Source organism: Perca flavescens, chromosome 4, assembly GCF_004354835.1.
Source record: "Perca flavescens isolate YP-PL-M2 chromosome 4, PFLA_1.0, whole genome shotgun sequence".
NCBI lineage: Eukaryota > Metazoa > Chordata > Actinopteri > Perciformes > Percidae > Perca > Perca flavescens.
The window spans coordinates 7050708-7065198 of NC_041334.1; the positions used below are offsets into that span (position 1 = coordinate 7050708).

Consider the following 14491-nt stretch of genomic DNA (forward strand, 5'->3'; position numbering starts at 1 on the left):
TAGACACTGGACTGTATCATCGGATATAGTGCATTAAGGTGCTAGTTCCGTAGATGGCAGCAATGCAACGTATTGGCTGCCGGCTGCCGTAACATTTCAAATAAGAAGAAGAAGAAGAAGAAGCGAGGCAGCAACACAGGCAGCACCGGCAGCTGAACTCCGACACACAGTCTTACCAAATTTGCAATAAGCCATCAATTTTCATAAAACGTCCCATATTTGAGCTTTATATAGTTGATTTCTTGCTTAAAAAAGTCTCAGAAGTGAATTTCATAACGTAACAGCCCGACAAACAATGTAAACTTTGCAATGAGACCTGCTGTCGAGTCTCCCATGTGTTTCTATGTAGTTTGTTCAAACCAATCAGCGCGTAGCTCATTCTGAATATTCATGAGCATACCATATTTGGAAGAAAAGCTCTTGTTCCAAATAGTGCCATATTCACAGGGTAGTTAAGGGCCTAATAAAATAGCATTCGGGCAATTTTCAGCCCAACCAATGTTACATACCCCATTAGGAGACCTTAAGGAACAGTGTAAAATCTTAGATTATATAAAGGGATTTCCTGAGGAGGGCAGTAATACGCCTAGTGGCGTAAAAACTGCCATCATCTACATGAAGCAGAAGAAGAAAGTTGTACTTCCTGTTAGATTACACGTAGCGTCCCTGCTGTTAGAGAGCTTGAAGGTAGGAAAATAGCAACAAACGACGACTTTTACTGAGTTATTATTTGATACATCTACGATTGTCGGCCACTTGCGTTTATAGACGTGTTAATTAATCTGGTGATAATGAAGCCACAGTGGTGCGTGGCGCTGTGTTTGGCCTCATAATGTAGGCTAAGCTATGATATCAAGCTAAGACTAAGACTAGTTAGCAAATAGCATTACTTTTGTTGTTTACATATTTGTTTCAAGATGTATACTTTATTATCTGGATTATATAAATACATGTTTCAAAAGGACGAGTTCTGTGTTTTGATCCTGGGACTGGACAACGCTGGGAAAACGGTAAGTTACCGTGACATTATCATTTAAATTAATTGGGTTAACGTTAACTCGTTCGTATTGTCGACTGTGTTATTTTCTGTCTTGTGCTGCATTCATCCCTATGTGGCTTTGTCGTCTGTCAGTCTGGGCCACAAATGACCACATTATTTTAAGTGAAATTTAATAACGAATTAATATTTGTCACTGATTTATATACCTTCATGCAAACTGTCACATAAGCTACCTACTATTTGCGTAGCTATATATGCCTGGTAGCCTAACGTTATATGTCATGAATCATTGAATATAAATGTATTTAGCTCTCTGTTGATTTAACTGTTGTCTCCCTTTGCAGACCTTTCTGGAACAAACCAAAACTAAATTCAGTAAGAACTACAAGGGAATGAATTTATCAAAGATCACAACCACGGTTGGCCTGAACAGTAAGTGGATGTTCCAGTATGTCTTTAGGCTGCTGCCCTGGGTGGATCCCCTTCTGTTAAACGATATGGGGAAAATATCTAATTGCGATTATTTTTGACTGATATTACGATTGTGATATGATTCACAATATTGGAGGGAATGATCATTTTTATATCATTATTCTCATGACCCCCATGCGATTTGGAAATTGCACTAGTCCATATTGCGATTTCGATAAAATTTGATTAATCATGCAGCCCTAAGCTGAGTGCACAATGACTACTTGTGGCCAAACTCAATGGAATTGTAATATTTAAACCGGTTTATTTTTAATGGCTAACTACAACAATTCTAATTTGCTACGAATCATTTCTAGGGAGCATCATATTAGTGTGTAACTGCTTTCTGAAAGACAAACTCAATCTCATTGACAGCGTGCTGTATACAGCGTAGACATACACGCGGATAGCTCAAAATGCGTACAGATAACACGCCACTTGGCTTTAGAAAGTGGTGTGTATGTTTACACGAAGTTATGATGTCACGTTGAGGGTTGACAATTGGTGCATTCACAAAATATTTACACAATGAGATTTGTGATAAATAATTATCAGTAATGTGGATATAATGACTAAGCGGGTTAATGCAAATAATAGAACTGCTATAACAGTAAGTAAGTAAGTTTAGAAAATGACATCACTTTACTGTAACGCAGCCTGTAAAACCAGGAAAAGCCACCCCTTGTCATCAGAGGTGTCAAGTAACGAAGTACAAATACTTTGTTACGTTACTTAAGTAGAAATTTTGGGTATCTATACTTTACTGGAGTAATTATTTTACAGCAGACTTTTTACTTCTTACATTTTCACGCAATTATCTATACTTTCTACTCCTTACATTTTAAAAATAGCCTCGTTACTCCTATTTCAGTTCGGCTTGTTTTTCATTCCGGCTTATCATCGTTAAAAAAAACACAAAAAAAAAAACCTATCCAGATAAATCGTGCCATCCGGAGAGAGTGGATTTGATTGTGGTTGGATGAGAAGTATAAACATATACCATTCCGACACCCTATTGGTTTGTACGCGATCCATCGCACCTGCACAGACCCGGTGCTAATACGGCACCGGTACCTTAATCACCGTTATCTACCGGACCGAATAGCAACTCGGATATCGGTGCCTTATTTAGGTGCCACTTAAATGCCTGCACTTTAAACGGACGTTAGAGGGAACTGAAACATCGCCACAAGGGACGTTAGTTAACACTACACTTAGCAGCAGGTAACGTTAGCCTACCGTTAGCTAGCAGCTGGAGTAAACACGGTTAAAATGCTGACAGCTAAACAGTGTAAAAGTGTTTTTTCTTTCTTTTTAACCTTTTATTTATTCAGGGAAGGTTCAATGAGAGGCAGCCTCTCTTTTGCAGTAACACCCTGATCACATTCACACAGTTACACACATTCATACCTGGAAGCTGCCCAGTACAACCACAGTTTGACCCGCTGGCTGCTGAGCAGCTCCCCTGGAGCGGTTGGGTTTAAGGGCCTTGCTCAAGGGCACCTCAGTGGTGGTAATGAGGGAGGGACAAGCGCTGCTCTTTCGCTTTCCCCACCCAGATTTTATCCTGTCGGTCTGAGGATTGAACCGAACCGACGACCTCCCGGTCACAAGCTCGCTTCTTTAACCTTTAGGCCACCACTGCCCTGTATTTCACTGTAGAGGATTGTAACACCAGTCTGTAGCTGCCGTTGTCTGAAAAACACAGACTCAGCCTGAAATAAGTTATTGTTATAAGTTATTATTAAATTTTTAATAAATCTTTTAATTTTGACCCTGTGGCCTTAGCAATACACAAGCCGTTCTTTAATGTCGCCTTGTGCTCCTTTTTTTTCTTTTTTTTTTTTTTTTTTTTCGATCAACTTTTTATTGTTTTATATTTTAAATACAATTGAACAAGGTGCTTCCTTTTTTGTGGAGGTGGAGTAGTGCACTATAGGCCCCTGTGGGGGCTAAGCTTTTCTCCTTAATGGCATTTTTTTCCCCTTGCATTACTTTTACTTTTATACTTTAAGTAGTTTTGAAACAAGTACTTTTACTTGAGTAAAAAGCTTGAGTTGATACTTACACTTCTACAGAAGTCTTTTTAAACCCTAGTATCTATACTTATACTTGAGTAATGAATGTGAATAATTTTGACACCTCTGCTTGTCATATTACGATATCCAAAATCTAAGATTATATCTAGTCTCCTATCACGATATTGATTTTATATTGAAATATTGCCCAGCCCTATTCCTCCCACTGCGCTGCAGTTTAACATTTCTCATTAATGTCTCCCTTTCCTTCACAGTTGGTACAATTGATGTGGGAAAGGCTCGTCTAATGTTCTGGGATCTGGGAGGTCAGGAGGAGCTCCAGTCTCTGTGGGACAAAGTGAGTAAATAATGTAACACCAATAATATCCTGAAGGGGAATCTTGATAACCCAGGAATAAATATTAAAACTAAAAAATAATAATCTCATAACGTTATGTATTAAATCTTGAAATCCACTTTTTTACCTGACTGTGGCTTTAATACTACTGAGTAACTTGTAGTTCCTCCTTCAGCAGTCATACCATGAAGGTATCATTGTTGTGCTGTTGTTATTTTGGCCCAAGAGTCTGCTCTGATATTCTCCATGTTTATATTTAGTACTATGCTGAGTCCCATGGAGTCATCTATGTGATAGATTCAACTGATGAAGAGCGTCTGTCAGAATCAAAGGAGGCCTTCGGTAAGTAACGCTTGTCTGTTGTCCTCAGAAAACAATGGTCTTGCAACTTTTCTCTACTTAAATAATGGCATTGTGGTTGACAGGCTACTTTGACAGTTCAACCTTAAGAGAAAACAGTAGCACCAATGTTTTAGTGCAGAATACTTTTAGTGCAGATTCAATAATATAACTCTTGTCTCCTCCAGAGAAAATGATCAGCAGTGAGGTGTTAGAAGGTGTCCCACTCCTCGTGCTGGCCAACAAGCAGGACATACCGGTACTGTATGATCCCTTTTGACCCAATGAGACCGTGTTCAAGTTAATGCAGATTTATTAAAAACAAAAACTGATTATTCTCTATGTTTTGACCTTCCAGCCACACTAAGCCAGTGTGTTATTTAGGGATGCCCTAAATAACTTGTTTTAGTTATGTGTCAGCAGAATGGTAGTCCATTTGCTGCTTCTTGCTTTTTTATTTATTTGTAAATTTAAAATCTTTAGGTTTAGAACTGTTGGTTGGACTGTACAAGCAATTAGAAGGCTTCGTGCCTAAGTCCTCTCAGTAAGATACAAAACTGTTATTAGAGATTATGATTAGCATGGTTGTTGTTGAGTGTTGTCTTTCCTTCAGTCATGTCTTGTTTCTGCTCCATCCTCAGGACTGTTTGTCAGTGGCAGACATTAAAACAGCCTTCAGTGACTCTGCCCCGAAGATCGGCAAGAGAGATTGTTTAGTCCAGCCTTGTACGGCCCTAACAGGGTAAGACTGCTACTGTGTTCAACACAAGTTCCTCAAGGATTTCTTTTTTTGAGATTGTTGCTTTTGGAATATCTATTTTTACACATAATGTCCATAGAAGGGCAAATGTACAACAAGATACATACAAAAATCAAAATCAATACAAAACTTATTTTTAAGCACGTTGCTAATCTCTCAATATAATATGGCACTAAGGGGACAGTGTAGTGGACACATTTGCTTGATGAAAATGATTTGTGTTTAAATATGAGTTTGTCTGGAGGCTGATGGAGACTCCCACCACCACCACTTAATGACGTACAGTATTTGTTTTGATTCAGGGATGGAGTGAACGAAGGCATTGAGTGGATGGTGAAGTGTGTGGTCCGAAACATTCACAGGCCACCCAGACAGAAGGACATCACGTAAGAAGTCACCAGCAGTCTTCACGCTTATGTTGGACTGTGAGATTCTCCTGGAGGACATTCCATGTAAGCCCTGGAGTTGATAACTCTCCTCTCTCCTCGTGTTTGCTGCGACATTGAACAGTTTGGATACCTGCTTGTAGGAGTGCATTACAGACAGAGTGTGACAGTATTTTTTTATCACCAAGCATAATTTCCGATGTGCTTTGAATGGACTCTTTCCTGTGTTCCACTTTTTGAAGCGGTGTTATGATTTCTTCTGCTTCATGTGTGAGCAGCATTCTCTGGTGCTGGCTGAGATCGCTGTGACTGTGTCTGGATGGAGCTTCACTGACTGACAACCCTGGAGCATCACTTCAAACATGACATAGAGTGTGTGTGCCACATACAGTGGCTTTCTATTTCTTCACAGTATCAGATTTACTAAACAATGTTTAGCACACAATTTTTAAGTTGAAACTAAAATCTGAATTCTCACTTTTTGTGTTAAGAAATATAAAGCAACAATGATACTGCAAGCTTTTTGGCATATTTTCAAGAGGATAGAATCTTTTTTGAACATATTTGTGGAAACAGAATACACTTCAGGCCTCTGGTTGGGCAGATTCCTTGACAGCAGATGAGTCCACATAGCGATAACTATGAAACATTAGCAATTGAATGCCTATCCTTTTTTGAAAACGTGCCACGTTTGGTACTGTTAAGTTCGTATTTCAGTCTTTAACTGGGAGCTAGTTAGCCTAGTTTGCTAACATTAGCACCGATTCCCACTATAACTTTCTTTCGATCATCTGCTGAGTCACTGTCAAACTCCTGCATCGTCACTGCTGTTTGTTCCACAAAGAATCCAGTGTAGCTAGTATTAGAGCATGTTGAGACCAAAAAACAAGCGACCCAGCGATTCGGCTGTGTTAGCAGCCTTAACTGTCCCTCTTCCTGATGTAGCGATGGCAATGTTTCAGATTCAGTGACATTTCTTATGACGTTTACTTACTTACTTACTTTACTTACTGACATGACTCCTGTGGCAGCTGTGTAGTGTTGAGAGTTCAAAACATTGGAATCCAACTTTTAGTGAAAAAGGAGAACAACTACTTTAGCAGTTATATACTTTCCAGATTTTTTTGATCGATTGTTTTGCATCATTTTGCTCCTAGGCCTCCGTGGAGCTCCATACAGACTGTTGCAGCAGGCCAAACAGCAACAGTGTGGTACACATAATCGAATGGCCACCAAACTGTTGTTTTTGAGGTTTCTTTTATGTTATCTGTATATTCTTTGACTTCTGTAAAACATTTATAGTTTGTTTAAAGCAAACTTTTTTTTTTATTGACTTTGGAAATGTTAGGGTTCTTAATTGGCAGAGACACTTGAGCTGGGTAACTGGACACGATATCTGTAAACAACTACATGCACATAGTGTGCTGAAAACACTGAGAAATCTTGCTGACCTCTGCTGAATCACTTTATACCAGTAGGTCAACTTGGGATGTATGAAGTGATTAACAAAATGAAGCTGACGTCCTCTTATTAGTCACATATATGGAAGATGATCAAAATAAATCTTTGATTTCAAAGAAACAAACTCTGTCAAGTTTCAATTTGACTTGTGTCCTGCTGTCACGACCCGATCAGGACTGTATATATCAGGCTGTGACAGCTGATTATATTCTTATTGTATTACCGGTTGAGTTTAAATGTAAGATGTAATTATATTGGACTCCCCAAAACACAACATAATTTAGTGTCGTAATGCACAGCTATTTGGTCGTTGACATTATTGTGTACTTTGTGTTTTAATGCATGAATTATTGAAGCTAATTGTTGATAATATAAAGGAACGTATAATTATCTTCAAATCAATTAAGTCAAGGGTACAAAAGACATGTATGGATGGCTGAAAAATTAAGACCAAAATACTCTGAAATATTTCTGTGGTAGAGATGATCATATTCTGACATAACTATATAGTTGCTAGGCATTGCCTGGAAACCGTATAAACTATAGGGCTGGGCGATATGGAGAAAATCAAATATCAATATTTTTTAGCAAATACTTTATCGATATTGTGGCGATATTATTTGGTTGACAATTGCTGCTTTCCCAAAATATTTACACAATGAGATTTGTGATAAATAATCATCAGTAATGTGGATATAATGATTAAATGGGTAAAAGCAAATAATGGAACAGCTGGAACAGTGGTAGGTTCAGAAAATGACATCACTTTACTGAAATGCAACCTTTAAAACCAGGAAAAGACAACACTTATGTCATATTATAATATCCAAAGTCTAAGAAGATAGATATCTAGTCCCATATCACGATATTGATATAATATCGATATATTGCCCAGCCCTACGCAAATAGTATTTATTGGAAGGCAAGATTTCTGGTAATATCTGTGTGCCTTAGTCACAGTTTACACACTTGCTGGCCTTGGGTCTACAAGTCTTAGCAGAACTTAGACTTAAAATGCGTTAATAAAGCACTTTATTCATTCACACATCCAAAAACTAGGGGTGACCCCGAATAGTCGAAAAATTCGAAGCCTCTTTTCGAAGGAGCCTGATTCGACTGCCAATCTCAGTCTAATCTTCGAAGAGGCGTTATGAAACGAGGATCATGGATTTTACATAGAACTACCTGTTTTCTCCCAATAAGTTAAAGGTGCTCTAAGCGATGTTGGGTGACGTTACTTCTTGTTGACTTTCAAAGTATTGTCAAACAAAACTGAGGCTAGCTCACCCCTCCCTCCTCCTCATCCCGTCCCCTCCCCCTCTCTTCCGTGTTTCCGCGCACTAACCCCCCAACCCCCACCCCAAAATACTTCTTGTCGGTTATAGGGACAGTCAGCTAGTGGATAGTGAGGAGACATTTGTTGTATGTGACAAAAAATGTTGTAGCCTAAAAAACGCGTGACATCGCTTAGAGCAGCAGTTCAAGCCGAATGAATAGCTTGAAATGGTACAAAGGTAAGTGGTGAACTGGCTGAGGTTAAAAAAAAAAGTAAGGTTACCCAAAACTGAAAAATTATGTACATTTCAGTATTTTACAAAAAGGCCTTTTTCAGGGAACAAGAAATGGGTTAACAACTTAAAGCTGTTCTGCAGCAATGGAGGTTGATCAAGCTTTGAAAGTTGGTGCTACCAATTCCCACAGGTGTTCCAACTTGTCTGGATTACTTCCACCCCCCTCTGTTTGTATAAAAGTATTGTTGGAACACACTGTGGTACCATATCCTAGTGAGCATTATTTGAACAGTATTGTACTGCAGAAAGTAGTGTGTTGCCATAAAAATGGCGGGAAAAAGGCAATTAACAATGGAAGAGAGACCGACCATCATAACACTTAATGTTGGTCTTTCCTACAGAGAAATTGCAAAGAAAGTCAAGGTGTCAGTGAATACAGTATTCTTCACCATCAAAAGGCACTTAGAAACTGGGGTCAACTCTTGACAGGAAGAGGTATGGCAGACCCAAAGCCACAACAGAATCAGAAGACAAGTTTCTGAGAGTCAACAGCTTGCGTGATAGGTGGCTTACAGGACAACAGCTTCAAGCACAGCTTAATAGTGGTCGTAATAAGCAAGACTCAGTTTCAACTGTAAAGAGAAGACTTCGAGCTGCAGGTTTGATAGGTCGAGTTGCAGCAAGAAAGCCATTGCTAAGATGTCAGAATAAGAAAAAGAGGCTTGCCTGGGCCAAGAAACATCGTCAATGGACTACTGAAGAGTGGAAGAAGGTGCTATGGACTGATGAATCAAAATTTGAAATTTTTGGTTCATCACACAGGATTTTTGTACGCCGTGGAGTAGGCGAAAGGATGGTTCCTCAGTGTGTGACATCAACTGTCAAACATGGAGGAGGAAGCATGATGGTCTGGGGCTGTTTTGCTGGATCCAGTGTCGCTGATTTGTACAGAGTGAAAGGCACCCTGAACCAAAACGGCTACCACAGCATTTTGCAGCGCCATGCAGTACCCTCTGGTATGCGCCTAGTTGGTCAGGGGTTCATCCTACAGCAAGATAATGACCCAAAACATAAGTCCAAGCTATGCCAGAACTACCTTAGCAAAAAATAACAAGATAGTAAGCTTAAAAACATGGAGTGACCGGCACAGTCACCAGATGTAAACCCCATTGAGCTGGTTTGGGATGAACTGAACAGAAAAGTGAAAGCAAAGCAACCTACAAGTGCCACACATTTCTGGGAACTTCTGCAACAGAGTTGGGAAGAACTTTCTGAAGAATATTTGATTTCCATTGTAGAAACAATGCCACAAGTGTGTTCAGCTGTTATATCAGTCAAAGGGGGCTGCTTTGATGAGTCAAAAATTTAGAATACATTTTGACTCTGAAAAGACAAACGTCTGACACCATCTAAAGACACAGAGTAAGAGATTTTGCATCTCTCTTTTACATCTATATTAAATTTCACTACAAAGACTTAAAACTTGCGATAATATCAAACACTTGCTGGATGTTAAAAAGCATGCTGGAAATGAGATAGAATGCCTTCATTTTTCAGGCACAGAAACGTTGCCTCCTACACACACACACACACACACACACACACACACACACACACACACACACACACACACACACACACACACACACACACACACACACACACACACACACACACACACACACGTATACACTCACACAAATCCCACTGGCTGCCCATTGTTCACATAGACTTGTGCACTGCACCATATAGGTTACAGACACAAGCCCATCTGCGTGCTCTCTCTTTCTCTCTCTCTCTCTCTCTCTCTCCCACCTCCTCCTCCTCCTTCTTGATCCTCCCTCTCTGAATCCTTCACATTCTCTCCTCTCCTCCTTCCTGCAGCATCCTCCGGCTCTCTCCTCTTTCTCCACTGTCATGTCAGCAACAATGGCCAGCACAGTATCAGGTAAGAGGACATGCTCCACACCAGTTCGTTGGTTAGTTGAAATTGTGTGGTTATTATGTGGGTGTGGCAGGTGGAGGGGATGAGGGGGGAGGGGGATGTTCTGTCTATTTATTTCTGTAGGTCTATTTGATAATGCAAAGAGCCGAGCGAGTCTGTGTATCTGTGTTATTGTCATGGCAACTGGGGTTTTCTTCTCTCATTGTACTGGGGCTCTGATGTAGATAATGGACCCTCCCATAGTCTCATACGGACATGTAGGCGCAGTCAGATTCTTCCAGAAACAGCAGGTTATCTATCATTCCCCCCCAATAGTATGCAAACACAGCTGACTGACCGCCAGCTTGCTGATAAAGATCGAAAATACAAAAAACTAAACACAGATTCAGACTGAGACAGGCGATGCACCGAGCATTTTTATCAGTACCATTCTAGTGACTTTATGCAGCACATTTCAGTGATATTATATCATTTGATAAAATACTTCAATTTATAAAAGCAATTTATGGGAGTAATGTTTAAAAGCTTAAATATCAACAACTACAAGTACCACTGTACAAGTATTCATACTTTATGGACAGCTGCCCCATCTGGAAATGCTTAACGGTGGTAGTAAACATGGTAGTAATAGCGCCATCATATGGTGAGTTATTACGTGTTTACCTTTTGGCTTAAGCCTTATGAATGGTGAGGCGTATCAAACTCTTTGAACAGTGTGTTCATTGGGTGATGCTGATTCCACTGATATAGGCCACGCCCTATACATTTCTTCCACCATTTTGGATTTTAAACACATCTTTTGCTTCTTTTGGCACATTCCATCTGATCTTCACCAATACATACCATAGTTTTGGGGTATTTCTTTCCGTTTGTCTAATTGATTACTATACTTTTTAAGGTGTGGCCTGATGCATTTAATTTAATTGCCATTTTGGTGCATACAACCACATTCCATCTCCTCAGTGCTGACAAATGCAATAACAGCAATAACCATAAGGACATGAGGGGGCAGTGGAAACAAGTTGTGAACACAACATTAAAATATCACCCTTTTAAAGGGATATTTCACCGCTGGAAAGATGAATATGTATTAAATTGGGTAATTTATGTAGTAGAAATGTGAAACTTTTTTAGAAGTTGGTGCCTTCTAAACCGAAAAAAGCCAGAAAATGTATTTTTGGCTCGTGGATGAAAGACAACAACTCCCAGAATGCACTTGCTTCGCTTCCCTACGAGGCCACTCCCAAGCCGCGCCTACCGGTTACAGACATAGACAGTGAAATCGGTTACAGAGAGGTAGTCAATTGTGTTTTATTGTCATTTCAACCATATACACGAAACGTTTCACCGTGGCTCAAGTGGTGTTACACATTTAAAATATATAAAAATGATATTCTATAAAAACAACATACGAAACAGGCTACATTTAGTGCACACACATTATAGGCTCCATAAAGTTCATTGGTAGCATTAGCGCTTGGTGGGATGTAAACACAGCCGTGAATTTGCGTGTAATGTAGAATGGTCGGCATTTAACAGTCGCAAACTCTACCAGCGGTGAGCAGTTAGTTGGATACACGCACCCCATTTCTGCACCAGTCTGTGTTAACACAGCCCACCTCCACGAGTCTTACCCGACAGAGCATCTATCTGCTCGGAAGGCTAGCAGGCCTGGTAGCTGGATAGCGGAGTCCGGTACAATGTTGTTCAGACATGTTTCCACAAAAACAAAAACACAGCAGTCTCTGAACTCGCGTTGGGAGTTTTGTTGAAGTTGGATGTAGTCCAGTTTGTTGTCTAATGAACGGACACTTGTAAGCAGGATGGATGGGACAGGTGGCCAGCTAGCGTCAGCTTTCCACCTAGCTCTTACTCCTGCCCTCGTTCCGCCTTTCCGCTTTCTCGCACACCGCTTCTGATGTCCCCTTTCCCGGCTAGCGGCATCGAGCGACACTGCAGGCTGAGGTGCTGGTCTCCGTAGCAGGCGAAGATCGTGTAGTGTGTTGAGTATTCTGTTTGTAATAAAGTTTCCTGCATATTCTCTGATCTTTACCAATGTATCCCGGTGGTACACATGAGCGGTAGTTTGAATGCACATAATAGCAAGTTTGCTGCTGAAAAGAGAGAGCCTGTTCTTAGCTTAGCTTCAAGATGGCTGACACTCGACTTGCATCGGGTAGTGACAATCCCACCCCCTATGGGCAGGTTGAAAACATGTGGAACTAGCTCGCTGTAGTCCATAGCCTCTGGGCAATAATGCCTCTGATGATGCTAAATGAAGATTTTCGTGTCATCAGAGGCTTTTTTCCAGACCCACAATACAGAGAAATCTAGTCTCAGGGCGACATGAGGGAGGGAAGCACAGTCATTCGAAAATACTACCGGGTTTCTAATGATACAAAGCTTAATGCTAATCGGTGAAGTATCCCTTTAAGGTGGAGTCTGCCATCCTGGAGAAAGATTACCGATAATTAAAGTCGTCCCCTCACTCTTCAGTTTTATTGTTCAGTTTGATTGTCTTACTAAAGTCTCTATGAAAGTTGACAATGAAAGAAAATCTGGTGATCAAAATGTTGATACTCTCATGTGAGTGGCCTTAAGTTGTTATGGTGAAGTTACAGCATACTTTCAAAGCAGCAGGGAGTGCGTTGGACCTTTTTAACTGGGGTTTCGCCTCTTATGCTAAATACAGGCTGCTCTACCGTATTGGTGGAGATTTTCTGTGTAACTACCTGATCCGTTCAAGTCCTATTCCCTGATCAATGGGCTATCCTGACCCTAACCATTCAAAGTCAATGCCTAACCTCATGCGTAGAATGGATCAGGTTATCGGTATGTATCGGATGTACTATAGGGTTAAAAGAAATTATGAATTACAGCCATGATATCCATTATTACAGCTACAAGAATTCGGGAGAACTGTGATATGAGCCTGCATTGCAGCCGGGCGCAGTCCGCTCGGGTCTGCTCGCTGTCCGTTCATAATACCCAGTTTAATAACTTTAGATTCAGCTATTAGTGCATCTTAAAGATTTTAAAACATAATGGTTTACATAAAAACTATTTAAGTGTTCAGACTGGTAGCCTAAGTCGATGTACTCTGCTGATATATATTTGGGAAGTCTTTTTGGGCCAGAGGGTTGCCAGACGTTGCAATTCCACCATTGGCAATTCCACCATTGGCCGCAGTAAGCCCATGGTTGCTTCAAAGCCTGGCGCTGTTCCTGGGGGCTTGCTTCATCCTGATTGTGATCAAAACGGTCAGCGCAGCAGGCAAAGCGGCTCCAAGAACGGACTTCTTCAGCCAATCATTGCAACGAGGAGTTCTCAGTGTTACAAAATCTTGGAGTTGCACGGCTCAGTGATCAGACCCACAGTCGCCCAGGCCAGGGCGCAGTTTCGTCATATCACCGTCCACACTGCCCCGACCGCGTTGAATGCAAGAATCATGAACACATTTAACTAAATGTAAAAGACATAGCAAACATTCTCCATCAGAAAGTATCATGGATCTGTAAGCAAAACTAAAAAATATTTTTTTGTTATACTACCATTATTATGAACAATAAACAAATTTGAGTTGTTTGAATGTTAGATTGATTTACACATGCATGCATTTGTATAGGACATTATATATCCATGTATTATATTATCTATATGTACTGTATATCATCTATTGATGCACTCAGTTAGGGAGTGTCCAATATTGTGTATCAACATACTGATCGTTTGGCTCACTATTATCTGGAGGCTTTAAAATGGTCACAGAAGTTTTTGCCAACTTCTCATTGGCGAGCAGGAAGATCTTAAGTCTGACAAGATGCTTATGATCTTTGTTGTTTTTAACTTTGAGGTGTGTTTAACCCATAGACTGTATAATATTAATGGACAGAGCACGTGTGACGTCACCCATTGGTTTGTGGAATTCTGCTATGAGTCGTTGAGTTTGCCTTGACGGGCGCAGCCATCCTGGTTGCGGATGTGACGGTTGTAGACAAGAGGGAGAAGCCCTTAAACTCTACGTTACGTTACACACTTTCACTAGCAATCACATCATAGCCAAGCCCTAAAACACCCCCTGTGTCAGGGTTGTACGTTCTGTATGTCCTGTTTCCTGTTTTATTTTGACAGTCTGGGTTTTGGTCTTGTCTTGTCTTGTTACTTCCTGTGTTTTCCCTCCCTTGTGATTGCCCTAATGTGTTTCACCTGTTTCCCTGCCTTGTTTTTTTTTTTTTTTTTTAT

The 14491-nt window shown here is 40.4% G+C and overlaps 2 protein-coding genes across 3 annotated transcripts in view; both read left to right on the top strand.

Moving 5' to 3' along the window:
- The first annotated feature begins 502 nt into the window (after nucleotides 1-502).
- arfrp1 (ADP-ribosylation factor related protein 1) lies at nucleotides 503-6913 on the top strand. Of its 2 annotated transcripts, XR_003692397.1 has the most exons (9): nucleotides 503-687; nucleotides 963-1010; nucleotides 1345-1432; nucleotides 3765-3847; nucleotides 4108-4189; nucleotides 4375-4445; nucleotides 4828-4928; nucleotides 5249-5398; nucleotides 5611-6913. XR_003692397.1 is itself a non-coding variant. In XM_028575855.1 (8 exons), the coding sequence occupies exons 1-8, from the start codon at nucleotides 616-618 to the stop codon at nucleotides 5334-5336; spliced, it is 633 nt and encodes a 210-aa protein (XP_028431656.1). In that variant the 5' UTR covers nucleotides 504-615; the 3' UTR covers nucleotides 5337-6913. The 2 variants fall into 2 exon arrangements, 1 of the variants encoding a protein (XP_028431656.1); XM_028575855.1 differs by having other exon boundaries at nucleotides 504-687; nucleotides 5249-6913.
- Nucleotides 6914-10194: 3281 nt separating this feature from the next.
- Nucleotides 10195-14491, top strand: part of stmn3 (stathmin-like 3) — a 58505-nt gene continuing 54208 nt past the window's right edge. The window contains exon 1 of the mRNA XM_028575856.1: nucleotides 10195-10252. Within this exon, the coding sequence (XP_028431657.1) occupies nucleotides 10222-10252 (31 nt within the window). The 5' untranslated portion in view covers nucleotides 10195-10221. The remainder of the gene's footprint in view (nucleotides 10253-14491) is intronic.

Bases quoted from the DNA above. Each gene is read 5' to 3' on its own strand.
- arfrp1 (XM_028575855.1), top strand. From the start codon at position 616: ATGAAGCAGAAGAAGAAAGTTGTACTTCCTGTTAGATTACACGTAGCG. The intron at 1,011-1,344 runs GTAAGTTACCGT...CTCCCTTTGCAG, and splicing joins TGGACAACGCTGGGAAAACG to ACCTTTCTGGAACAAACCAA. The intron at 1,433-3,764 runs GTAAGTGGATGT...TTTCCTTCACAG, and splicing joins AACCACGGTTGGCCTGAACA to TTGGTACAATTGATGTGGGA.